Source organism: Carcharhinus amblyrhynchos, chromosome 24 (assembly GCF_965287045.1).
Source record: "Carcharhinus amblyrhynchos chromosome 24, sCarAmb.v2.hapA, whole genome shotgun sequence".
NCBI lineage: Eukaryota > Metazoa > Chordata > Chondrichthyes > Carcharhiniformes > Carcharhinidae > Carcharhinus > Carcharhinus amblyrhynchos.
In genome coordinates, this window is record NC_137347.1 from 2293932 (window position 1) to 2320660 (window position 26729).

Sequence of the window (26729 nt, forward strand, 5' to 3'; positions counted from 1 at the left end):
ATGTTGGCAAGTGCGAGGTGGTCCACTTTGGCAGGAATAATGGTCGGAAGGACTATTACTTACGTGGCGAAAAACTGCAGCAGGCGACGGTGCAGAGGGACCTCGGGGTCCTTGTACATGAGTCGCAAAAACCCAGCCTGCAGGTGCAGCAGGTGGTCAGGAAGGCGAATGGGATGCTGGCCTTCATAGCGAGGGGGATTGAATATAAAAGTAGGGAGGTCTTGCTGCGGCTGTATAGGGCATTGGTGAGGCCGCAGCTGGAGCACTGTGTGCAGTTTTGGTTGCCGCACTTACGCAAGGATATTTTGGCCTTGGAGGGAGTGCAGAGGAGGTTTACTAGGCTGATACCGGAGTTGAGGGGGTTGAGCTATGAGGAGAGGCTGAATAAACTAGGCTTGTACTCGTTAGAGTTTAGAAGAATGAGGGGAGATCTCATTGAGACGTATAAGATGATGAATGGGATGGATAGGATAGAGGTGGAGAGACTCTTCCCGCTCAGAAAGGACAGTAGGACTAGGGGGCACAGCCTCAAGATAAAGGGGGGGCGGTTTAGAACGGAGTTGAGGAGGAAATTCTTCACTCAAAGGGTGGTGAATCTCTGGAATTCTCTGCCCGTTGAAGTGGTGGAGGCTGCCTCGCTAAATATTTTTAAGACGCGGGTTGATGGGTTTTTGATAAGCGAGGGGATTAAGGGTTATGGGGAGAGGGCGGGAATGTGGAACTGAGCCACGACAGATCAGCCATGATCTTATTGAATGGCGGGGCAGGCTCGAGGGGCTAGATGGCCTACTCCTGCTCCTATTTCTTATGTCCTTATGTTCTTATGTTCATTCACTCCCATTGTACACAATCCCAATGGATCAAATCCCTTTCCATTCATTCCCATTGTACACAATCCCAATGGATCAAACCCCTTCCCATTCACTCCCATTGTTCACAATCCCAGTGGATCAAACCCCTTCCCATTCACTCCCATTGTACACAATCCCAATGGATCAAACCCCTTCCCATTCACTCCCATTGTACACAATCCCAATGGATCAAACCCCTTCCCATTCACTCCCATTGTACACAATCCCAATGGATCAAACCCCTTCCCATTCCCTCCCATTGTACACAATCCCAATGGATCAAACCCCTTCTCATTCACTCCCATTGTACACAATCCCAATGGATCAAACCCCTTCCCATTCACTCCCATTGTACACAATCCCAATGGATCAAACCCCTTCCCATTCACTCCCATTGTACACAATCCCAATGGATCAAACCCCTTCCCATTCCCTCCCATTGTACACAATCCCAATGGATCAAACCCCTTCCCATTCACTCCCATTGTACACAATCCCAATGGATCAAACCCCTTCCCATTCACTCCCATTGTACACAATCCCAATGGATCAAACCCCTTCCCATTTTGCTGCATTTTGTTCAACCAGTGAGTGCACTGAGTGTATGAAGGAAAGACTTGCATTTATATAGCACCTGTCACAAGCTTTGGGTGCGCCAAAAGTGCTCCTGAACTCCTGAATCAATTCGGTATTTCTGCACTGAGCTTTTGGCCTGGTGATATGCTTTAGCAGATACTGAGGGATAAGGTGACCATTAATGTGCATCAGATTGAGGTTCACTCTGGGCACTCACACTGACTATCCCATTACATCCACAGTCTGCACTCGATAAAGTGTCAATCTTAAAGTGTCACACATAAAGATTACAGCTCGATGCTCCGAGTATAGAAACACCACAAACAGTCCTTGACTTGCACTTAATTTGGTCAAATATCAACGGCCAGGGATCAGTCAATGAATAACCACCGCCTTCGAAAATCTGTATGAACAAGATAAATTTCCAGTTAGTTCCTGGTGTTTTTTTCTGTTCTGTCCTGAGAAGGGAGACAGGAATTTACAAATGATTGCAAATCTATAGAAACATTCCTCAATAGTATCATAGAGAACATAGAACATTACAGCGCAGTACAGGCCCTTCGGCCCTCGATGTTGAGCCGACCAGTGGAACCAATCTAATGACCCTCTAACCTAAACTATTCCAATGTTACCCATATGCCTATCCACTGACCATTCGAACGCCCTTAAAGTTGGCGAGTCCACAACAATATAACCTCTATATTTTCCTAAAGGTATTAAGAACATAAGAAATAGGAGCAGGAGTAGGCCATCTAGCCCTTCGAGCCTGCCCTGCCATTCAATAAGATCATGGCTGATCTGTCGTGGCTCAGTTCCACATTCCCGCCCTCTCCCCATAACCCTTAATCCCCTCTCTTATCAAAAACCCATCAACCCGCGTCTTAAAAATATTTAGCGAGGCAGCCTCCACCACTTCAATGGGCAGAGAATTCCAGAGATTCACCACCCTTTGAGTGAAGAAGTTCCTCCTCAACTCCGTTCTAAACCGCCCCCCCTCTATCTTGAGGCTGTGCCCCCTAGTCCTACTGTCCTTTCTGAGCAGGAAGAGTCTCTCCACCTCTATCCTATCCATCCCATTCATCATCTTATACATCTCAATGAGATCTCCCCTCATTCTTCTAAACTCTAACGAGTACAAGCCTAGTTTATTCAGCCTCTCCTCATAGCTCATAGCTTAATGTATGGGATGTGGGTGTGGCTGTCTGGCCTGCATCTATTGCCCATCCCTTGTTACCCTTGAGAAGGTGGTGGTGAGCTGCCTTCTTGAACCGCTGCAGTCCATGTGGTGTAGGCACACCCAGGGTGCTGTTAGGGAGGGAGCTCCAGGATTTTACCTCAGTGATGGTGAAGGAACGGTGTGAGTGGCTTAGAGGGGGACTTACAACCCAGAAGGAAACAGTTTGGACCAGTGTTCTTATTTCCCAGTTTTACTGTTGTTTTTCCTTCTGGGAGGTGGTGGTGGTCCTTCTAGATGGTTGTGGGTTTGAAAGGTGCCGTTGAAGGAGACTTGGTGAGTCGCTGCAGTGTATCTAGTGGATGGTACACACTGCTACCACTACATGGGCGGTGGAAGGAATGGATTGTGAAGGTGGTGCTTATCAAGTGGTTCGCTTTGTCCTGGACGCTGTTCATCTTCTTGGGCTTTGTTGGAGCCGCACCCATTCAGACAAGAGGCAGATATTCCATCACACTCCTGACTCTACTTCCCACAGACGGAGTGGACCTTGAATGACCAAGTCAAGTGAAGACTTTGAAGCCACCTCAGGAGTAAAGCATCCCATTATTGGTCCACATTACCCGTGGACAATCCCATGGGAACTTCTTTCAAAGAGCACTACAGCACAAACAGGCCCTTCGGCCCACAAGTTGCGCCGATCACATCCATACCTACCAGGCCATAGAACTATCTGTAACTCCCAATCCCATTAGATCCCATGTACTCATCCAGAAGTCTTTTAAAAGACCCCAGCGAGTTTGCCTCCACCACCACCGACGGCAGCCGATTCCACTCACTCACCACCCTCTGAGTGAAAAACTTACCCCTAACATCTCCTCTGTACCTGCTCCCCAGCACCTTAAACCTGTGTCCTCTCGTAGCAACCATTTCAGCCCGGGGAAATAGCCTCCGAGAATCCACCCTATCTATTCCTCTCAACATTTTATAAACCTCTATCAGGTCGCCTCTCATCCTTCGTCTCTCCAGGGAGAAGAGACCGAGCTCCCTCAACCTATCCTCATAAGGCATGCCTCCCAATCCAGGCAACATCCTTGTAAATCTCCTCTGCACCCTCTCAATAGCTTCCACATCCTTCCTGTAGTGAGGCGACCAGAACTGCGCACAGTACTCCAAGTGGGGTCTGACAAGGGTCTTATAAAGTTTCAATGTCAGTTATCTGAGAAGGTGTATGAACAAATTTCATCTGCTGCAGAACTCAGTTACTCTGCTTTTAAAATTAAGATTTGGCAGCAGTAGGATTGTCCAATGAACCAAACTTAAAATAAAGTCACTTTCCAACCACTCTGCAGCCCCGGTGGGTCCCAGTGGATGTCTCGTACAGTAAACGTGTCCACCGACTGGAATGCTCACTGGAAACCATTCACAAGTTCTCCAGAACCCAAAGATATCCGTGGGTCAGCCAGTCCGGTTCCCTGCTCAGACGCTGGTGGCCTTTGCTTCAGTCACTGCGGACCAAGCTTCAGAGTACTTTACAGAAACGTGGGGTTAGATAAAAATGCGGCTGTGGGTTGAAAGCATCGCCAACCAGACACAATTTCGGAAAATCAGGAAAGCTGGGAATGTGTTACATAATCCGTGCTAATTGAAGCAACAATAACTCTCGGCCACATTTTGACTGCAGAGAAATGTAGACGTTAATATTTAATCACTGCTCTCAGTAGCTGAATCAGGAGGTGCATTTACACCGAGTCAACTTGTCTGCTAGCCCAAGCTTTCAAAGTTCCTGTTATGTATCAGATCTCCCCAGGTTCTGATCTTGTGATAACCAGCTTTCTGAAATGCAAATCTAGCGACATTTGATTTTAAAAATACCTGTTAGCTGACAGTTTTAATGAAGCAACAGCTTCTATACCTGGCACATTCCAGGTAATTCAAAGGCTTTATTGCTATCCAATCTCATCAGCAGCAGAGGGCGGACTGACACCAATTATTCTCCATCCTGTCTGACCCTTCCAAAGATAGTAAGAAGTCTGACAACACCAGGTTTAAGTCCAACCGATTTATTTGATAGTAAACTCACTAGCTTTCAGGGTTTCCCTCTTCGTCAGGTGAATGGAGAGTTCTGGCCTCAGACAGAGCATATAAAGCACAGACAGTTTACAGATTACTGATTAGAATGCAAATCTTTACACCTAACCTGCTGCTCAAGTCTTAAAGTGGCCGACAACGTGTGTGGAAGGAGCACTGAGCACAGGTTAAAGAGATGTGTACTGTCTCCAGACAGGACAGTAAGTGAGGTTTTGCAAACCCAGGCAAGTCATGGGGGTTACAGATAGTGCAACATGAACCCAAGATCCCTGTTGAGACCTCATGTGTGCGGGACTTGGCTATCAGTCTCTGCTCAGCGATCCTGCGCTGTCGTGTGTCGTGAAGGCCGCCTTGGAGAATGCTTACCCGAAGGTCAGAGGCTGAATGCCCGTGACCACTGAAGTGTTCGCCAACAGGAAGGGAACAGTCTTGCCTGGTGATTGTCGAGTGGTGTTCATTCATCCGTTGTTGTAGCATCTGCATGGTCTCCCCAATGTACCATGCTTCGGGACATCCTTTCCTGCAGCGTATCAGGTAGACAACATTGGCCTTTCAAAGATTCCAGTTTCATTCCTATTTACCATGGAGCAGAGAAAATGCCAGAGTCAGCCTCCATATTACATCTGTCCCCTCTCAAAGTCTCTCAGTGGCTCAGACAGAAACTTCTAGAATCAAACCTCAGAAAAGCAATCATTTTGCTTTCATCTTCCCACTTTAACTCTGCTTCGTCACAACTAAGTATAAATTTAGGCTTTTAATCACAACATTAGCCCCACTCCTCTCTGCTTTACCTCCCCACCACTGAGCCACATCTGGTTTTATTACGGGACAATCTGGTTTTTAGCTTTGCATCAGTTATTTTGACCCTTTGTTTTTTCAATTCTTTCATGGGACGTGGGTATCGCTCATCCCCAATTGAGTGGCTTGCTAGGCCTGGAGTCACACATAGGCCAGATCAGGTAAGGACAGCGGATTTCCTTCCCGCGAACCATTATGGCAATCGACAACGGTTTCATCATTAGACTTTTAATTCCAGATTTTTAAAATTGAAATCAAATATCACCATCTACTGTGGTGGGATTCGAACACAAACTCCCAAAGCATTACCCTGGCTCTCTGGATTACTAGTCCAATGGCAATGCCACTACACCATTGCCTCCCCATTGTCTACTACCCCCAGTAAAATGGGTTTGTAGCCCTACATTTCCCTATCTTTAATTTAATTTAGATAAATGTAAGGTGATGCATTTTGGTAGATTGAACCAGGACAGGACTTAATCAGTAAGGCTTTCTAGGGAGTCACAGAACAAAGAAATCTAGGGGTACATGTTCATAGCTCCTTGAAAGTGGAGTCACAGGTGGACAGAGTGGTGAAGAAGGCATTTGGCATGCTTGGTTTCATTGGTCAGAACATTGAATACAGGAGTTGGGACGTCTTGTTGATGTTGTACAAGACATTGGTAAGGCCACACTTGGAATACTGTGTGCAATTCTGGTCACCCTATTATAGAAAGAGTATATTACAGAACATGTGGTGATGTCAGCCTCATGCAGGGTGATGTCATTCTGTACATGGTGGTCTGGTTTGGCTGACTTCCACTGCCCTGACAACTGAGTCTGTCCTCGCTGCTGTTCTAACATATTGTTGAGGGAGTGCTGCACTGTCAAATGTGCCAACTTTTCGATATTGAACCACATCTCTGTGTTTTGTGGGCACAATAGACCTCAGAGCAATTTTCAACAAAGAGCGGGGAAACTTTTCCAAGTGCCCTGGCCGATATCCATCAGATGCTGTGGTCATTCCCATTCTCCTTTCTGTAGGAGCTTGCTCTGTGCAAATTGGTTACTGTGCTTCTGAAACTAGCGCTTCAGAAGTAGGTGAGGTGAAATGATCTCTTTTCTGATAGGTGCTATATGAATGCAAACCTTTCTTTCCCTTTTTTGAAATGGGATTTGTCACCCTTCAGCTGCTTTCTGTTAAATGTTGGTTTTCCTGTTAATAGTTTGAACCTTGTATCCTGCAGCCCCGTATATCAAGGTGTATCTGCTGGAGAACGGTGTGTGTATCGCCAAGAGGAAAACCAAGTTATCAAAGAAGTCTCTGGACCCTGTGTACCAACAAGCCTTGCTGTTTGATGAGGGCCCACAAGGAAAGGTTTTACAGGTGAGTGCCTAAAGTCATTCACATTGTCCACCGGAGCAAGGTGCTGTCGGGTAGCATTCTATCCTAATGGACTAATAATCCAAAGAGCAGAAGTTCAAATCCCATCATAGCATTTGGAGAATTTGAAGTCAGTGTAAAAAAAAACAATGAAAAAGCTGGTATTAATAAAAGCGACCTGGAATCTGTCAGATTATCATAAAAACCCATCCCTAATGTCCAGTAGGAGAGGAGATAAGGGCTGAAATTTGCCAAGCTTGCCCGCACGTGAGATTCTCCAGTCCCGCCGCAGTGAACGGAGATTTGGCTAAGCGCCAAATTTTCCATCCTTGTTGGCAGCAGTGATGGAGCGTGAACATAGAACCCTACAGTGCAGAAAGAGGCCCTTCAGCCCATCGAGTCTGCACCAACCACAATCCCACCCAGGCCCTACCCCCATATCCCTACACATTCACTCACTAATCCCTCTAACCTACATATTCCAGGACACTAAGGGGCAATTTTAGCACGGCCAATCGACCTAACCCGCACATCTTTGGACTGTGGGAGGACATCGGAGTACCCGGAGGAAACCCACGCAGACACGAGGAGAATGTGCAAGCTCCACACAGACAGTGACCCGAGCCGGGAATCGAACCCAGGAATCCTGGAGCTGTGAAGCAGCAGTGCTAACCCACTGTGCTACCAAGCCGCCCAGAGAATTCTGGCCAAGCTCCCCTTACCTGGTGCAGGCCTACATGTCACTTCAGTCCCACTCCACAGTGGCTACCTTTTCATTGCCCTCTGATGTGACCTGGCGAAACATTCAATCGTGTGAGTGAAATGTTTAAGAAGAAGGTCCAATCGTCCAGGGTAATCAGACTTGGGCAGACTGCTGCCAGTGACGCCAACACCCTGGGAATGATTCCCAAAAACGTTCTTTGCAATCTCCCTCGTAAATGGACCTCCCATCTCCTATTTTGCCCAAATTGGGTTACTTGTGTTTTTTCTAATTCATTATGAGACACGGGCATCACTGGCTGGCCAGCATTTATTGCCCATCCCTAGTTGCCCAGTTGAGAGTTAACCAGTTGCTGTGGCCCTGGAGTAACATATAGACCAGCCCAGGTAAGGATGGCCGATTTCCTTCCCTAAAGGGGACCAGTGAACCAGATGGTCTTTCTGACAATCGATAATGGTTTCACGGTCATCAGTAGATTCTTAATTCCAGCTATATTTCATTGAATTCGAATTCCACCATCTGCCGTGGTGGGATTCGAACCCAGGTCCCCAGAACATTAGCCGAGATTCTGGATTAATAGTCTAGCGATAATACTACTGGGCCATCACCTCTCCTGTTGCATGAAGGTGAAAAGCGTTGATGTACTTAAGGAGCAGCCAGATACACACACGAAAGGGAAAGGAATTGGAGAGTTGTGTTGATAGGGGCTGATGATGTGTGGTGGAAGAAAGCTCATGTGCAGCATGGTCTGTTCAGAGTGTGGATGGCCTGTTTCTGGACAAAGTACTTCTTAAATGGGAAGAGGTTGGGAAGACTTCTTTACTCCTCTACTGAAATCCTTCTGAAATAAAGACAATGTATGTCATCCTAACTGCTAGCTGTACCTGCCTGCTAACTTTCACTGATTCATGCACCCAGGTCCTTTTGGACATCAGTCCTTCCCAACCTCTCCCCATTTAAGAAGTACTTTGTCTTTCTCTTTTTCCTACCAAAGTGGATAACTTCACATCTTTCCATGTTATATACCATTCGCAGTGGATTTGCCCCCTCACTGAAATTTCCTTGAAGCCTCTTTGCATGCTCCACACAACTCACGTTCCCATCTAATTTTGACTTATCGGCAAACTTGGAAATACTTAATCCTCATAAGAACATAAGAAATTGGAGCAGGAGTAGGCCATCTAGCCCCTCAAGCCTGCCCCGCCATTCAATAAGATCATGGCTGATCTGTCGTGTTTCAGTTCCACATTCCCGCCCTCTCCCCATATCCCTTAATCCCCTCGCTTATCAAAAACCCATCAACCCGCGTCTTAAAAATATTTAGCGAGGCAGCCTCCACCACTTCAACGGGCAGAGAATTCCAGAGATTCACCACCCTTTGAGTGACGAAGTTCATAGAACATAGAACATAGAACATTACAGCGCAGAACAGGCCCTTCGGCCCACGATGTTGCGCCGACCAGTTACAAAAACAATGACCCACTAGCCTATACCAATCCCTTTTCGTCCATAAACCTATCCAGAGATCTCTTAAACGCCCCCAAACTAGACGCATTTACAACTGCAGCAGGCAGGGCATTCCAATCCCTCACCACCCGCTGGGTAAAGAACCCACCCCTGACATCCGTCCTGTAGCTACCCCCCCTTAATTTAAAGCCATGCCCCCTCGTGCTAGCTTTCTCCATCCGAGGAAAAAGGCTATCACTATCCACCCTATCTAAACCTCTAATCATCTTATATGTTTCAATAAGATCCCCTCTTAGCCGCCTTCTTTCCAATGAAAACAACCCTAAATCCCTCAGTCTCTCCTCATAGGACCTCCCCACCATACCAGGCAACATCCTAGTAAACCTCCTCTGCACCCTCTCCAATGCCTCCACATCCTTCTTGTAATGCGGGGACCAGAACTGCACACAATACTCCAAGTGCAGCCGCACTAGAGTAGTGTACAGTTGCAACATGACGCTGCGACTCCTAAATTCAATCCCCCTACCAATAAACGCCAAGACACCGTACGCCTTCTTAACAACCTTATCTACTTGATTCCCAACTTTCAGGGATCTATGTACACATACACCTAGATCCCTTTGTTCATCCACACTATTCAAAGTCCTCCCGTTAGCCCTATACTCGACACATCTGTTGCTCCTACCAAAGTGAATTACCTCACACTTCTCCGCATTAAATTCCATCCGCCACCTCTCGGCCCAGCTCTGCAACCTATCTAAGTCTCCCTGCAGACTATGACACCCTTCCTCACAATCTACCACACCTCCAACTTTGGTGTCATCAGCAAATTTACTAATCCACCCAACTATACCCTCATCCAGATCATTAATAAAAATTACAAACAACAGTGGCCCCAAAACAGATCCCTGAGGCACACCACTCGTAACTGAACTCCATGATGAATATTTACCATCAACCACCACCCTCTGTCTCCTATCTGATAGCCAATTCCTGATCCAACTTCCTAGATTACCCACAATCCCATACATCTGCATTTTCTGCAGAAGCCTACCATGGTGAACCTTATCGAACGCCTTACTAAAATCCATGTATACCACGTCAACTGCCTTGCCCCCATCCACCTCTTTGGTCACCTTCTCAAAAAACTCAATAAGGTTAGTAAGGCACGACCTACCCGCTACAAAACCATGCCGACTATTTCTAATCAATTCATTACACTCCAAATAACTATAAATCCTATCCCTAATAATTTTTTCTAAAACCTTGCCCACAACAGAAGTAAGACTCACCGGTCTATAATTCCCGGCAAAGTCTCTGTTCCCCTTCTTAAACAATGGGACAACATTCGCTATCCTCCAATCCTCCGGGACTACACCAGAGACCAATGACGACCTGAAGATCAGAGCCAGAGGCTCTGCAATCACCTCTCTAGCCTCCCAGAGAATCCTAGGGTAGATCCCATCCGGACCAGGGGACTTATCTATTTTCAGCCCCTCAAGAATTTCCAGCACATCCCCCTTATCAACCGTAATACTGTCTATTTTACACCCCTGCAACCCAATGTCCTCCTCAGCTATATTCATGTCCCCCTGCGTGAACACCGAAGAGAAATATTGGTTCAATACTTCTCCAATCTCCTCCGGTTCCACACACAACTTCCCCCTGCTGTCTATAACTGGCCCTAATCTTGCCCTGACCAACCTTCTGTTCTTGACATACCTATAGAACGCCTTAGGATTCTCCTTAATCCTATCAGCCAAAGTCTTCTCATGTCCTCTTTTAGCCCTTCTCAACTCACTCTTCAACTCCCTCCTAGCCAATCTAAAGCTTTCTAGTGCACTATCTGAGCCCTCCAATCTCATCCGAACATAAGCCTCCTTTTTCTTTTTAACCATCGACTCAACTCTTTTAGTGCACCACGGTTCCCTAGATCTACCAAATCCTCCATGCCTGACAGGGACATACCTATCAAGGACTCGCAGTAGCTGCTCCTTGAAAAAACTCCACATTTCGGACTCCTCAACTCCGTTCTAAACCGCCCCCCCTTTATCTTGAGGCTGTGCCCCCTAGTCCTACTGTCCTTTCTGAGCGGAAAGAGTCTCTCCACCTCTATCCTATCCATCCCATTCATCATCTTATACGTCTCAATGAGATCTCCCCTCATTCTTCTAAACTCTAACGAGTACAAGCCTAGTTTATTCAGCCTCTCCTCATAGCTCAACCTCCTCAACTCTGGAATCAGCCTAGTAAACCTCCTCTGCACTCCCTCCAAGGCCAAAATATCCTTGCGTAAGTGCGGCGCCCAAAACTGCACACAGTACTCCAGCTGCGGCCTCACCAATGCCCTATACAGCTGCAGCAAGACCTCCCTACTTTTATATTCAATCCCCCTCGCTATGAAGGCCAGCATCCCATTCACCTTCCTGACCATATTTGAATCATTGTGGATTGTAACAGCTGAGGCCCAAGCACTCACCCCCATGGGACCCCACTCGTCATAAGCACCAAATGAGAAAAATCCATCTATCTGACTCAGTTTCCTGTTTATTGACTAATTCTCAATCCAAGCTTGTATATATATATTCTCCCTATCCCATGTACTCTAATTTTGCTTACTAACCTATAATGTAGAACCTTATTATAGGACGGATGTCAGAGGTAGGTTCTTTACTCAGAGGGTAGTAAGGGCGTGGAATGCCCTGCCTGCAGCAGTTGTGGAATCGCCAACTTTAAGGGCGTTCAAATGGTCAGTGGATAGGCATATGGATAATATTGGAATAGTTTAGGTTAGAGGGTCATTAGATTGGTTCCACTGGCCGGCGCAACATCGAGGGGCTGAAGGGCCTGTACTGTGCTGGAATGTTCTATGTTCTATGTTCTTACTCAAAAGTCTTCTAAAAAATCCAAGTACACCACTTCCACTTAATTTAGATAAATGCGAGGTAACGCATTTTGGTCGATCAAACCAGGGCAGGACTCACTCAGTTAATGGTAGGGCGTTAGGGATTGTTACAGAACAAAGAGATCCAGGGGTACAGGTTCATCGCTCCTTGAAAGTGGAGTCACAGGTGGACAGAGTGGTGAAGAAGGCATTCGGCATGCTTGGTTTCATTGGTCAGAACATTGAATACAGGAGTTGGGACGTCTTGTTGAAGTTGTACAAGACATTGGTAAGGCCACACTTGGAATACTGTGTACAGTTCTCGTCACCCTATTATAGAAAGGATATTACTAAACTGGAAAGAATGCAGAAAGGTTTACTAGGATGCTACCAGGACATAAGAACATAAGAAATAGGAGCAGGAGTAGGCCATCTAGCCCTTCGAGCCTGCCCCGCCATTCAATAAGATCATGGCTGATCTGAAGTGGATCAGTTCCACTTTCCCGCCCTCTCCCCATAACCCTTAATTCCCCTGTCTATCAGAAACCTATCTACCCATGACTTAAATATATTGAGCGAGGTAGCCTCCACCATTTCAATGGGCAGAGAATTCCAGAGATTCACCACCCTTTGAGTGAAGAAGTTCCTCCTCAACTCTGATCTAAACTGCACCCCACCTCCCCCCCCCTTATTTTGAGGCTGTGCCCTCTAGTCCTGCTATCCTTTCTAAGCAGGAAGAATCTCCCTATCTCTACCCTATCTAGCCCCTTGATGGTTTGAGTTATGAGAGACTGGATAGACTGGAGCTTTTTTCTCTGGAGCGTAGAAGGCTGAGAGGTGATCTTATAGAGGTCTATAAAATAACGAGGGGCACAGATCAGCTAGATAGTCAAACATCTTTTCCCAAAGATAGGGGAGTCTGAAACTAGAGGGTATAGGTTTAAAGTGAGAAGGGAGAGATACAAAAGGGTCCAGAGGGGTAATTTATTTCACACAGAGGGTGGTGAGTGTCTGGAACGAGCTGCCAGAGGCAATAGTAGAGGCGGGTACAATTTTGTCTTTTAAAAAGCATTTAGACGGTTACATGGATATAGATGAGCCAAACGCGGGTAATTGGGATTAGCTTAGTGGTTTAAAAAAAAGGGCAGCATGGACAAGTTGGGCCGTAGGGCCTGTTTCAATGCTGTAAACCACCGTGACTCTACGACTCACTGGTTCCCGTTTACCTAGTCTGCAAATAACACCCTCAGTTTGGTCAAGCTCAATTTTCAATTCATAAATTCATGTCAACCCTGCCTAATTGTACCATTATTTTCAAAGTTCCAGTTATCACATCCTTTAAGATTGATTCTGGCATTTCCCCTATTGCTGATGTCAGGCGAACAAGTCTAATTTATCTCAATCTTTTCTTAAACACTGGAGTCGTATTTCCAATCTGCAGGAGCCAGTACAGAGTCAAGAGAAGTTTGAAAGATGATCACTAAGGCATCTACTATCTCTGTAGATGCACCTTCTCCAACTCTCTGAGATGTAGACCATCAGGTTCAGGGATTTCTCACCTTTCAGTCCCAATCATTCCTCATTTCTTTTAGTTCCTCTTTTCTACCCTCTCCTTGGCTCTCTGATATTTCCAGGAAGTTATTTGTAGCTTCCTTTGTGAAGGCAAGCACAAAGTATTCGTTTCATTTCTCTGCCATTTCATTATTCCCCATTATATATTCTCTTGTCTCTGTCTGTAATGGGCCTGCATTTGTTTTTGTTAATCTGTTCCTTTTTTTGACATATCTGTTGTAAATTCTACAGTCTGTTTTTATATTTCTCATGAGTTGCCTTTTTACTCTTTTCCCCTTCTTGATCGATTTCTCGGTTTTCTCTCTGCTGGACTCAGTTGTCAGTCTGTGCGCTGATACCACTATCTTGGGCAGGGCCCATCCTCCACCGCCACCGCCCCCACCACCTCTGAGAACCTCCTCCTCCCCCCCTCAAAACCTCTGGTTGTGAGTTTCACCAGAACGTACTGATGTTCTCCATTGTCTCAAGTGGACGTGAGATGGGAAGTATCATGTAGAGCGGCGCAGTGTTGTCTGAGAGCTAGTGCAGACTCGATGGGCCGAATGGCCTCTCCTGCACCAGAGGGATTCTGTGTTACTAAGTATACTAACCAGCCAGTTTGCAGGCCTAACCTCAGTCACTGAGATAGATATAGAACATAGAACATTACGGCGCAGAACAGGCCCTTCGGCCCATGATGTTGCGCCAACCAGTTAAAAAACAATGACTCTCTAACCTAAACCAATCCCTTTTCATCCATAAACCTATCCACGGATCTCTTAAACGCCCCCAAACTAGGCACATCTACAACTGCAGCAGGCAGGGCATTCCAATCCCTCACCACCCTCTGGGTAAAGAACCTACCCCTGACATCCGTCCTATAACTACCACCCCTTAATTTAAAGCCATGCCCCCTCGTGCTAGCTTTCTCCATCCGAGGAAAAAGGCTATCACTGTCCACCCTATCTAAACCTCTAATCATCTTATATGTTTCAATAAGATCCCCTCTTAGCCGCCTTCTTTCCAGCGAAAACAACCCCAAATCCCTCAGCCTCTCCTCATAGGATCTCCCCTCCATACCAGGCAACATCCTGGTAAACCTCCTCTGCACCCTCTCCAAAGCCTCCACATCCTTCCTGTAATGTAATACTCCAAGTGCGGCCGCACCAGAGTTGTGTACAGTTGCAACATAACGCTACGACTCCTAAATTCAATCCCCCTACCAATAAACGCCAAGACACTGTATGCCTTCTTAACAACCTTATCTACTTGATTCCCAACTTTCAGGGATCTATGTACACATACACCTAGATCCCTCTGCTCCTCCACACTATTCAAAGTTTTCCCGTTAGATTAACTTCAGATTAACTTGTATGAGAAGTTTATCTTAGTACAAACATTATAATTTCAGAGAATCTTACAGTGCAGATGGAGGCCATTCAGCCCATTAAGTCTGCACTGACCACAGTCCCACCAATTTAAATAATTGTAAAATTTCCTGGATTCAAAATGGATGTAAATTTGGAAGTGTGTCACACGCAGTCAGAGAGGTTAATGTGGCTTTCACCCCCTGATAGCAGAGTTCATTCAATAGCTGAGGGATAATGTTATGTTCACAATCTGTAACTCTGCTCTTTGAACCCAAGTTCAGGGACTGGTCAGTGTAGGTCCAGAGTACAGAATGAACATGGCTGGCTGATAGGATGTACTGGCACCTCTCACCGTGCCAACACACTTGTGGGTTAGAATCATAGAATCCCTACAGTGTGGAAGGAGGCTGTTCAGCCCATCATATCTTCACAGATCGCAATCCTAGCCAGGCCCTATTCCTGTAACCTCACATATTTACCCTGCTAATCCCCCAACACTAGGGTCAATTTAGCATGGCCAATCTACCTAACCCGCACATCTTTGGATTGTGGGAGGAAACAGGAGCACCTAGGGGGGGGGGGAAACCAACGCAGACACGGGGAGAATGTGCAAACTCTGCACTGACGGTCACCTGAGGTCGGAGTTGAATCCGGGTCCCTGGTGCTGTGAAGCAGCAGTGCTAACCACTGTGGCACCGTGCCACCAGGTTGTAGACCTTTAGTGATGCCAGTTAAGGATGGCGGGCGTGGAGGTTTTTAACCCAACTATTTCAAGAATGGCTTCTCAACTCTGGCTACAATGGCCATGTGAGTAGCATAGTTAGTGCTTAACCGATCAGAAGTCAGGTTCTCGTTGTCCAATGGATATTTAAAACTGTTCGGTCACCCAGCACACTCTGAGTGTCTTTGCAAGAATACGCTTGCCTTCCCTCTTGTTTTTTGAGGGCCCCTCGAGCATCCACGGGTATTGGGCTGACAATCTCCTCTCTAATCCACCTGAGAGTAAGTTGGTTAAAAATCCTGCACTGATCGAGAGTCTCACAGACTCATCTCTCCGGTATAGGATCACGATAAAAGGTCAAAGGTAAATAATCCGTCCTGAGGACAGTACAGACACATGGGCTCAATGTCACTGGGCAATGAGAGGGATCCGAGGATGCTGACGGTGTCGGTAGGACCTGGCACATATGGGGTTAATGGGCGACTGAGTACAGTAACACCCACACACTGATGTAAGGAGGCACATTACCCAGAGCCAGAGTCAGTTTGGAAATGTGTAAAGAACGAGGATGGACCTGTACTCTCGACTATGTATATAATTATAAGTCGTTAATAAAGGATTGCTAATAATATCAAGATAATGAAACCTATTTCTTGGTGTCTGAAATAGGATTCTTCTGTATCGATCCTGTAATGAACTGTCCTGGGAATGTTTGATGGGGGGACAGTGTAGAGGGAGCTTTACTCTGTATCTAACCCCGTGCTGTACCTGTCCTGGGAATGTTTGATGGGGGGACAGTGTAGAGGGAGCTTTACTCTGTATCTAACCCCGTGCTGTACCTGTCCTGGGAATGTTTGATGGGGACAGTGTAGAGGGAGCTTTACTCTGTATCTAACCCTGTGCTGTACCTGTCCTGGGAGTGTTTGATGGGGGACAGTGTAGAGGGAGCTTTACTCTGTATCTAACCCCGTGCTGTACCTGTCCTGAGAGTGTTTGATGGGGGACAGTGTAGAGGGAGCTTTACTCTGTATCTAACCCCGTGCTGTACCTGTCCTGGGAGTGTTTGATGGGGGGACAGTGTAGAGGGAGCTTTACTCTGTATCTAACCCCGTGCTGTACCTGTCCTGGGAGTGTTTGATGGGGGGACAGTGTAGAGGGAGCTTTACTCTGTATCTAACCCCGTGCTGTACCTGTCCTGGGAGTGTTTGATGGGGGGACAGTGTAGAGGGAGCTTTACTCTGTATCTAACCCCGTGCTGTACCTGTCCTGGGAGTGTTTGATGGGGGGACAGTGTAGAGGGAGCTTTACTCTGTATCAAACCCCGTGCTGTACCTGTCCTGGGAATGTTTGATGGGGGGACAGTGTAGAGGGAGCTTTACTCTGTATCAAACCCCGTGCTGTACCTGTCCTGGGAGTGTTTGATGGGGGACAGTGTAGAGGGAGCTTTACTCTGTATCTAACCCCGTGCTGTACCTGTCCTGGGAGTGTTTGATGGGGGACAGTGTAGAGGGAGCTTTATTCTGTATCTAACCCCGTGCTGTACCTGTCCTGGGAATGTTTGATGGGGGGACAGTGTAGAGGGAGATTTACTCTGTATTTAACCCCGTGCTGTACCTGTCCTGGGAGTGTTTGATGGAGGACAGTGTAGAGGGAGCTTTACTCTGTATCTAACCCCGTGCTGTACCTGTCCTGGGAGTGTTTGATGGGGAAAGTGTAGAGGGAGCTTTACTCTGTATCTAACCCTGTGCTGTACCTGTCCTGGGAGTGTTTGATCCGTGCCGAGGGAGCTTTCTTTCTAACAGCACCATTATCGGACTATGTTTTTTTTCTCTATCAATGACCTCCCTCGATTTATTGAACAAAAAGTTCACAGAATCAGTCCCCAAAAATAACATGTTCCCTTGCTTCACTGCCCCTGCTGATGAAATTGTTGCTCCTGATATACTTCCAGGTCATAGTGTGGGGCGATTATGGTCGGATGGACCACAAGTATTTCATGGGAATGGCCCAAATCCTATTGGAGGAGCTCGACCTCTCAACCCTGGTCACTGGCTGGTACAAACTCTTCCCATCGTCATCTCTGGTGGAGTCGACAGTGGCTCCCATCACTCGCCGTCTCTCTCAGTCTTCGCTGGACAGCAGCACAGGGCCCGCTGTTCATTAAACCCTTCAGGTGGCAGGACCAGGATGAGTGCATATCATAAAAATGCCAAAAGGTGGCTGTAAATACTGTCTGTGCGATTCAGTCAACTGCTGCTATTGCTAGTGTCTGTTCTTTTATTTATTTTCACAACTCTGCAAACACGTGCCCTCATTTCAGTACCTGGGGAAATTGCTTTTGTATGTACAAGGGATATCGTGCAATAGAGGGAGAACCTTACACCGTCACAGTGTGAAGAGAAACCTTTCCTGATAGCGCTGTACACACAAGATAGCAACGAAACCCACAAGAAAGAAATGGGGGGCTTGGCGCCCGATTGGTGTAAACAATCGAATGGATTGCCAAGAAAGCCATGAGATTCAAGCTGTAGAGAACCCAACACAGGGATTAGATTGATAGGTAGATATCGCTATGCATTCTGTCTTCATTGCTATCCACTTCTCTTGTCAAGGAGACCCCCCGACCGGTTAGAATTCATTTGGCTTTTCCCCTAAGACTTTGCTTCAGTTTGATGCATTCGGAATGTAGCTGTAAAGGTTCTCTCTCAGAAGTGGTGGAAGATATTGGCACTTGGCAAGTGTGTTTGACCCTTTTGTACCAGGACAATATTCCTTCCCTGGCCCCTGCTTGTCTAATCTAACAATCCCATACTCCTCCTTACCAAATGAGCATGAATGCCCTCCTACGAATGAGATCGAGAAGGCATGCTGAATATCTTTGTATCCTTTGTGCTCGTACAGGCACCTCCCCACCCACCCTCCGCGCGCTACAGCATTCTGAACCCCATAACCAGCTACTTTTCATCCTTCTCCAGATCTCCCCCCAACAGTTAACTGAGGTTAGGTCTCAGGCGTGACATTATAGACAGCTTTTTCCCCATGCCTTGTACTCTCGATGAAAGTTGCCCTGGTCTGACTGAGATCTAATGCACAGCCCCAAACCAATCCCTTCTCACTTCCACCACTTCACAAGTGTGTCTCACTGCATCCTAGACAATACAAATGACGAACTTTTGCATGTTCTTTCCATCTGGAACTTTGTCAACTCCTCGGAATGCATGCTGCAACAGTGTGTGTTCCAGAACTCTAACCAACAGAGTTTGGTGGTAGGCAGCAAAGGAAATAGAAGGGCTATTGTTTAATTTTACTTCAATTAGCTGCACTATGGACCTTAGACCCAGAAAATCTCCCAAACTGTCAATCACGGTGGTAACACTCAATGCTGACTGTTGAAACGTCATTGAAGACAGCCTGGTTCCAAGCAACGTCCAACTTCCAAGAGAGCGAAAGCGTCTCTCGCGCTTGGATCAGGCCCTGTTATAAACTCTGCCCTCGGCACAGGAGGAGGGCCCAAAGATGAGCTACTCCAAACGCCAACCAGCCAATGACAAAGCCGACTGTGATTCACAGTAAATTGTCAAGAATATCATAAATCAACGGCTGATTAATGAAACCGGAGGATTCACCAAGAGGAATAACACAATCTGCACCAGAGGATGCGCCATCGGCCAAGGATCTCACAGTGCCCGGAACGATGGGCCTTACGTACTACCTGATAGCTTTCAGGAAGGTGTGTGTCTAACCCTGGCCGATGGCCATTAACCCTCACCATCTGCAGATTTTAAAATGATAAGGCGGAAATAATAACTATTAACAGTGGATTTCTGAGAATCGTGATGTAAAACTAAAAGCGACTTGGAGACCACCAATTATCAAAAAGTAACTGGAAAGAGACAGAAAATCTTAGAGGTAAGCACTTTATAGATACTCACGGAGATCTCCTGAGGAAATCCATATAGAACATGAACGGCATTGTTGATGAGGAACCCAAGGATCTAAAGTTCTCTTCCTTCATCTTCACCTTCAAGATTCTATGGACCCAGAGATGTGACAATGAGCCGACTGATAAGGTATAATTAAATGTGATATCTTGTGTATTTATGGCAGAAATGTAGCACTGTCACTCATGTAGCTGTGATCTCACTCTGTTTCACATCACTGCAAAAGAGCAGGGCCAACCCAGTGTCTGGCTCTTGAATATATGAAGAGTAAAGGTTGGCTACGCTAGGTTCTGGCCAGGATGGACCATTGGCTGCAGTCTAAGACAGACCAGCTAGGAACTGAAGTCGCAAGCGTTTGGACAGTCTGGCCTGCCGCTGTCAGGGTGTTCCAACGCAGCAGAGTAGAAGACCCAATCATCGAAGGAAAATCGCATCTCTTGTCTCAAAAGATGTCGGTGGTATTCACAAGCTGATGGGAATCGCACTTCACCTATTGTCAGGAAGCTGCTTTGCAGATTCAAGGCTGCGATTGGGAGCCAATTTTGTATGAGATGGTGTTTTTAATCAAGAACTTTATGCAGTTTTACCATCAAATTAAGATCCACTCATCAGATGACTAACTGTTAAAAGGGCATTTTCTTCTTGTATAAGTAATGTGGTTTTCTTATCAAACTGTCAGATGTCTCAACATTGGTTTGATATAATAATTAATGACTGTCTTGTAAAGTTTGTTCAGAATATGATGCACTTCTTGTTAGCTTTGATTGCACTGTCTTTGTGGATTACTAAGTGCATTAAGCATCTCTAGATTGTATATAAACGTGACATTTTCACTCAGAAGTGTAACGGATAACAAGAGAAAGACCACCTGTTAGGGGCTTCCATCTGTGTTTGATAAAGATTTGCTGCTGTGAGGGGATATTTCACTTTTCAATTTCCGTCTAATCTTCTCAGCCTGAATTTCTAAACGATAACGCCTGCACAACCCCCCCTCTATCGCTGAGGCTTTGATAAAATGTCCCTATGGATCCACAAAGATGGTTGTCGCAGCTGATCCCATTCCCCCAGTACCTAATCTGGGCACACTTCCTGGATTGGGGTCAAATGGGAGCAGGAAACTTGGGTGATAACAAAGAACAAAGAACAGTACAGAGGCCCTTTGGCCCATCAAGTCTGTGCCGACACGGATGCCTCTCTAATCTCATATTTTCTTGCCTCCACATAGACCATCATAGATCATAGAACCCTACATGGTCCATATCCCTCTATTCCTGGCCTACTCATGTATCTATCCAGATGTTTCTTGAATGAAGAACAAGGAACAACGCAGCACGGGAAACAGGCCCTTCGGCCCAACGAGCCCGCACCGCCATTTTAACATTGTGAATCCCTCTTTCACCCATGACAGTTGCCTACGCTAATGTTAACAACCTTTTCCAGCACATCCTCCAGCAGCGCGTTCCAGGCGCTCACCACCCTCTGTGTGGAAAAACTTGCCCCTTACATCTCTCTTAATCTTTCCCCCTCTCACTTTCAACCTGTTCCCCCGAGTAATTGATCCTGGGAAAAAGACTCTGACTATCCACTGTATCCAAGCCTGTCATAACCTTGTAAACCTCTATGAGGTCCCCTCTCTGAGGATGAGGCTCCGATGCAAACAGTGATACATTCCCTGCCTTCCTTTCTTGGGAACGTGGAAACTGGTTGGCATGTCAACCACTGTGAGACCCCATGAGATCAAGGAGCTTGGGTCAGGTACCAAATCTGTCACCTCCTTGGGTTAGTAGCTTTAAGCGATCCAGCGATTCGCTGTTGTACAGTGGGGTTTAAATCCAGCAAGGTAAGGACTGTTATTAATGGAACGAGCCTGAACGGAGCGGATTAAAGGAACTATTTCCACCAGTCAGGGAGCCCAGGATTAGGGAACTTGGTCTAAAAATTAAATCCATACCTCTCCAGAGTGTAATTAAGAAACACTTCAACTTTGAAAGGGTTATAGAAGTTTGGAACTCACTTGGCAACTACTGCTCAAACAATTATGAATTTTAAATCTAAGATCTATAGATTTTTATTAGCTAAAGATATTAAGGGACATGGTGCAAATGCAGGTAAACAGAACTAGGTTGTGGTCTCGAAGTTTAAGGGGCTCCTGTTCTTACAGAAAAGGCCCTGATATTGGAGCTGGGATTGCCCACAGCATTCCCCCCCCCCCAAGCCCCTCCAACCCCCGCCACCCCCACCTGGCCCTGCCCTGGCTAAAATGTTGGCAAGAGGAGCCCACCATGGGAACCACCCACTGCGTCGCAGCCATTCAGCAACTGTTTATCGTCTAAAAAATGGGCTGGCTGCCCTCCTGGGTCATGACGTCCCACCTCCCAGGGGTGCTGCCCCATCACAGATTGGCAGCTCTGCGGTAGTTTGTGTCGGAGGCATGGGACACTGGATTGGGTCAATGTACGGAGTCTCACTGGCTGCGAGATCTGGGGAAAGGTTAGGGGATGAGGCAGTTAGAACTGGGGTTGAAGGTTTGGGCGAGGAGGGGGGTGGTGATGGCGTCTGACAAGCCAAATGGGGAGAGAAACTTGGTGGGTCCAGGGAACCCATTGGAGAGGGACACCTCCTGCCCACCAGCAGCCCAAACACGATCATGTGCTGAGCTGGGTGCTGGAATGAGCCTTGCCCAGTGCTGGTTAAACCCCGTTGCTGATGGTATGAGGTTCTGAGGTGGGCATTAATTGCCCTTTTAAGGTCCTCAGTTAGCCCGCTGGAGGGTGGGCTGCCCAGTGCCAGCCTCAGCAGGGGTGTAATTTTGGTGGGCAGGAGTGGGTGAAGAGGCTGCTGATGTTAATGAGGTTAGCCAGCCCAGGAGCTTCAGGTGTGCCTGTCCCCATTACCTTGTTGTCCAGAGCAGGTCCTGAACAGATCCCTCTACAGTAAGTCCCTGCTTTCATTGTCCCCTTTTAAACTATTTTATGAGTTAAAGTGCGGATTTTAAACTGTGTGAGCTGTGGAGTGATGTTATTATGGACTAACGCAATGACCAGGCTCCGTGTGTAGAGTCTAGCTTGTGATAGGTGGCATTTTGTCCTTGGTGCACATTGGAAGAACATTAAAGAGTTTCAGCTCAATATCAACTTGGCAACAAAAACTCTCAGGACTGTTATTACAACATTATTGTAATAACTGACAGGCTCAAATCAATAGTGCTGTAATTATTGGTCCAGAGTTCTGTAACAAGTGTACCCCCCTGAGCTGAGACCATGAAAACTACTAAAGTACAGACCCCTGTTATTACTGATCTGACCCTATATTAATATGTACCGTAGGGTGGTCAGAGTCCAAAATACAACAGTCAAGAAGAAATCACAGAATCTTTACAATGCAGAATGAGGCCATTCAGCCCATCAAGTCTGCACTGGTGCTCTGAAAGAACATTCTACCCAGCCCCATTTGCTGCCTTGTTCCTGTAACCCAGCACATTCTCTCTTCAAATACAATCCAATTCTCTTTTCAATACCTCAATGAAAGACAAAAGCTAACAGTCAAATGTCAGAGGCTTAGCTTCCAATACTAAACAGAAGAGTGATCAATGGTCCGTTTGCGCTGAGTGGGTGCATAGCTGTGCAACAATCTCAAACATACCTCAGAGGAAATACACAACCAATTAAGATGGTAGTCAGACATTAAGATGGGCAAATGCACCACTGCACAACAATCTTACAGGACCGTGCAGTGCCAAGAACCCTGTAGAACAAAGAGAAATTAGAGGGAATATTGATAGTCAGCTTCATCTCTTCTCCTTCTGGGATTAAGCATTTTAATAATCTGGTGTAACAAATTGTCCCTCAATTAGTCTCCCCTCAATCTGGTTTCCAATGTGGAGTGCCGTAAGCGTAGACAAGGGTCATGGGTGGAAGAGGGGACTCACAATGTTGAAATGGTGGCGCAGGCTCATTAGACCAAAGGGCCTGTTTCCCGTGCTGTGTTGTTCTTTGTTCTTTATAGGAAAGCAGTTTTCAATGGTGTCAGCCCTGGTGGGTAGGTTTGTTTGTAAGGTTCAAGTCTTGCTATAAATTGATGATAACATGAAGGGTGTAAGGGAAGCTGGGATTCGCAAGTAACTCTGAGGAAATATTGATGGGCAAACGGAGCTCCACTCAGTACCAGGACATGCTATATCTGGCCTAGGGTTACTTGCTGGTGACACAAGGGACAATTGGGAACAAAAGTATAATTTTGCGACTGTCCCACAGGTCAGCTATTAATATTCCGGCTGAGGGAGCCTTTGTCAAAAATGGCAAAAAATGAAAGGTGAACCCATATTGAACAGGATGGAAAGGGTAAGGGAGTCAGTCTTAGTGGGGTGACCTGTAACCTCCTTAAACAATGGATAGATTATTTCATTGGAACATCAGAGAAGGAATTGGATACAATAGAGAGAAGTGCTTCTTCAGGGTCACGAGAAGATCAGTTGGACGCCTGTTGATCAGAGCTTCATTTGAAAGTGGATTAGCAAAGGGGTAGCAGCCCTCAAAAGGCAAACACTGAGGCTACAGAACAATGTCGAAATCTTATAGAATGCCAGAGCAGGCTCGAGGGGCCAAATGGCCTACTCCTGCTCCTGGTTTTGTGTTCTTATGATTTCATTAGAGCAACAGTGGCTTCCTCAATACCTAATGATCTGGCCAAACCTGAGAATACTCTCTCCCTCAATCTGTTCATTCTAAAGCTGTGTAGGTTAGGGAGGTTAGCAGGGTAAATGTGAGGGGTTACGGGGATAGGGCTGCCAGTGGGCCTTGATAAGATGCTCTCTTAGAGAGTTTGGTGCAGACTTGATGGGCTAAACACCTACCTTCTGCCCAGTAAGTGTCTTATGGATTCTATGAATGAAAGCATTCAATTTTCACCTCTCACCCCCCCCCATCTTAAGACAATGGTAGGCTCATCTCTACTGTCCTTCCTGTAAATAAATGGAAACCTCAAGGCGAGAAATCACAGAAGTGAATATTTGAGCCAGAGGATGTCAGAGAGCCAAAGTTATGGACTTTTTCTGGAGGTTTCCTAACCTACATTCCCAGGCACTTTGCAGAGTATATACAATTAAAAACTGACACTGAACATAAAGAGCAAATATTAGGTGGATTGATCAAAGAAACTTTCTCCAGGAGATGAGCTGATTTGGATAGAGACTAGTTGACGTGGTTAGCACAAGGAGCTGACTTCACGTGGGATTTTTCAATGCTTTTTGTGTTCTTCACACTTTTGGTTTTTCCCCCTCTGTCCCAAGACCCTAATTGCTTTGCGAATATCCACCACATGGACTGCAGCGGTTTACACCTCCTTCTCAAGAACGGTTAGGATTGGGTGACTAATGCAGGTCTTGCCGGTCTCAAAATTTCTGAATTAATTAAAAAAAAGCCCAATTGTATTAAACAAGAAAGGAGTCAATCCTCTGTTACTATAAGTCACTGTTTTACTACCGGCCATCTCGGCGTCACATAGTCAACAATCTCGTTCAACTGTTAGAATGAGCGCTTGAAGCGTGGCTTTGACTGACCCCGTGTGAGATCTCCATTTCTCTGACATTAGCTTCCTTATTGGGGCTTTTGATGCCAACATTGCAATTGCTTAGTTGATTGGCAAGGATGCACTCTTGGCTAATGGCAGAATTAGCCTCTCAAAGGCCTCCACTCCTGCTTGCTTCCTCACCATCCAGTACTCCTTCCTCCCTCCTCTAGATGGCCAACTGACATTGCCGGTGATACATTACCAAACGTGGAGCCTGGCATTTGAGACCAACACTTGCAACGAACTCCAACCCAACGTGAAAATATTTCTAATAACTGATTGAAATAGCCACCCGATGGGAAGGTCTATACACTGAGGTCAGAAGAGTAACTTAGACAGGCACATGACTGAGTTGGAGATGGGTGGATATAGGAGAACCTTTAAATAAGGGTCATTAGCATTGGGGTGTCCCTAGAAATGTAAATGGGTATAGTCTGATAATAATGTTTTTTCTCTTTTCATTCACAGGTTTTAAGTCGGTCCACCTCGTGTCCAACGAGGGGCATACACACGATGGGTCGTACTGGGGCTGCTCTTGGTTGTTCGAGATTGGCCGAGTGCTTCATGTCGTTAGTGTGTGCCTAAACTGGACCAGATACTGGGCAAGACGACAGCTCAGTGACTATCGCTGATTGCTGTGCAGACACATGGATTTGGGCCGGTGTCTGTGGGAGTTTGCGCATTCTCCCCGTGCTTGCGTGGGTTTTCTCCGGGTGCTCCGGTTTCCTCCCACACCCCAAAGATGTGCTGTTAGGCTGATTGGCAGTAATAAATTGTCCCTAAATCAGTTTTCCCTCAATCTGGATGGCCATAAAACATTAGATAGGGGTCATGGGTAGAGAGGTGGAGTTGAGATGGCAGCATGGTCTTGTTGGGCCGAAGGGCCTATTTCCCAGAACATAAGAACATAAGAAATAGGAGCAGGAGTAGGCCATCTGGCCCAGGCTGATTTTGTTCTTTGTTCTTTATGATCTAAACTTGTGAGGAATCTTAGGAGCAAGCATTGTTGCTTATGTGACTAAAATACCTGATAGAATTTACCACTCAGCAACACTGAAGCAACTTTAGACCAGAATCTGTGTTCTAATTAAAACAGACACGAGTCAAATCCCAAATCATTAACACAAGGAGCCAGTTTAAACAGGCTCTCTTTGCCGGTCATTTAAGGTGTGTATAAGTCAGGTTTCAATGAAGCTATTCAGTGTTGTCTGGGGAGAGGCAGTGAGTCTTGGAGAAAGATGATCTGGGCGTGGGAATGATCTCCACCTCCAGCACTTAGTCAAAGAGAGAAGAAAACAGCAGGGGTAAATCAAGATACGACTTCCACTAAACTGTGATGACTCGTAAAATTTAACTGGAAAAGAATAGCCAGCATCGAGATTGGGGCTCCGGAGGTAGTAGTAGGGACTAGACTCACATAAGAAACAGATATTGTGATTGAATGGACTGTATGTACATGAGTTGAGAAAGTACTTGTGACCGTTCTTATCCAAATCTTTATAGTAGGAGCTCATTGCTGGCTGAAAGGACACCGTCCTGACCAGGGTATAAATCTACCTATGAATGTATCACGGTATAGATATCCAGTACAGTGGTGAATCTGGAAAAGGGGACTTTTCTCCAAAGTATTGGGTCACGGTTGCTTTTCACTCT

The 26729-nt window shown here is 46.3% G+C and overlaps 1 protein-coding gene across 2 annotated transcripts in view; it reads left to right on the top strand.

The window, feature by feature from the left end:
• The window catches only part of rims3 (regulating synaptic membrane exocytosis 3), a 229565-nt gene extending 207937 nt beyond the window's left edge, over positions 1-21628 (top strand). For both annotated transcript variants that reach the window (XM_080211686.1, XM_080211687.1), the window contains 2 exons: positions 6717-6856; positions 17519-21628. In XM_080211686.1, the coding sequence (XP_080067812.1) occupies positions 6717-6856; positions 17519-17731 (353 nt within the window). In that variant the 3' untranslated portion in view covers positions 17732-21628. The remainder of the gene's footprint in view (positions 1-6716; positions 6857-17518) is intronic.
• Positions 21629-26729: the final 5101 nt, after the last annotated feature.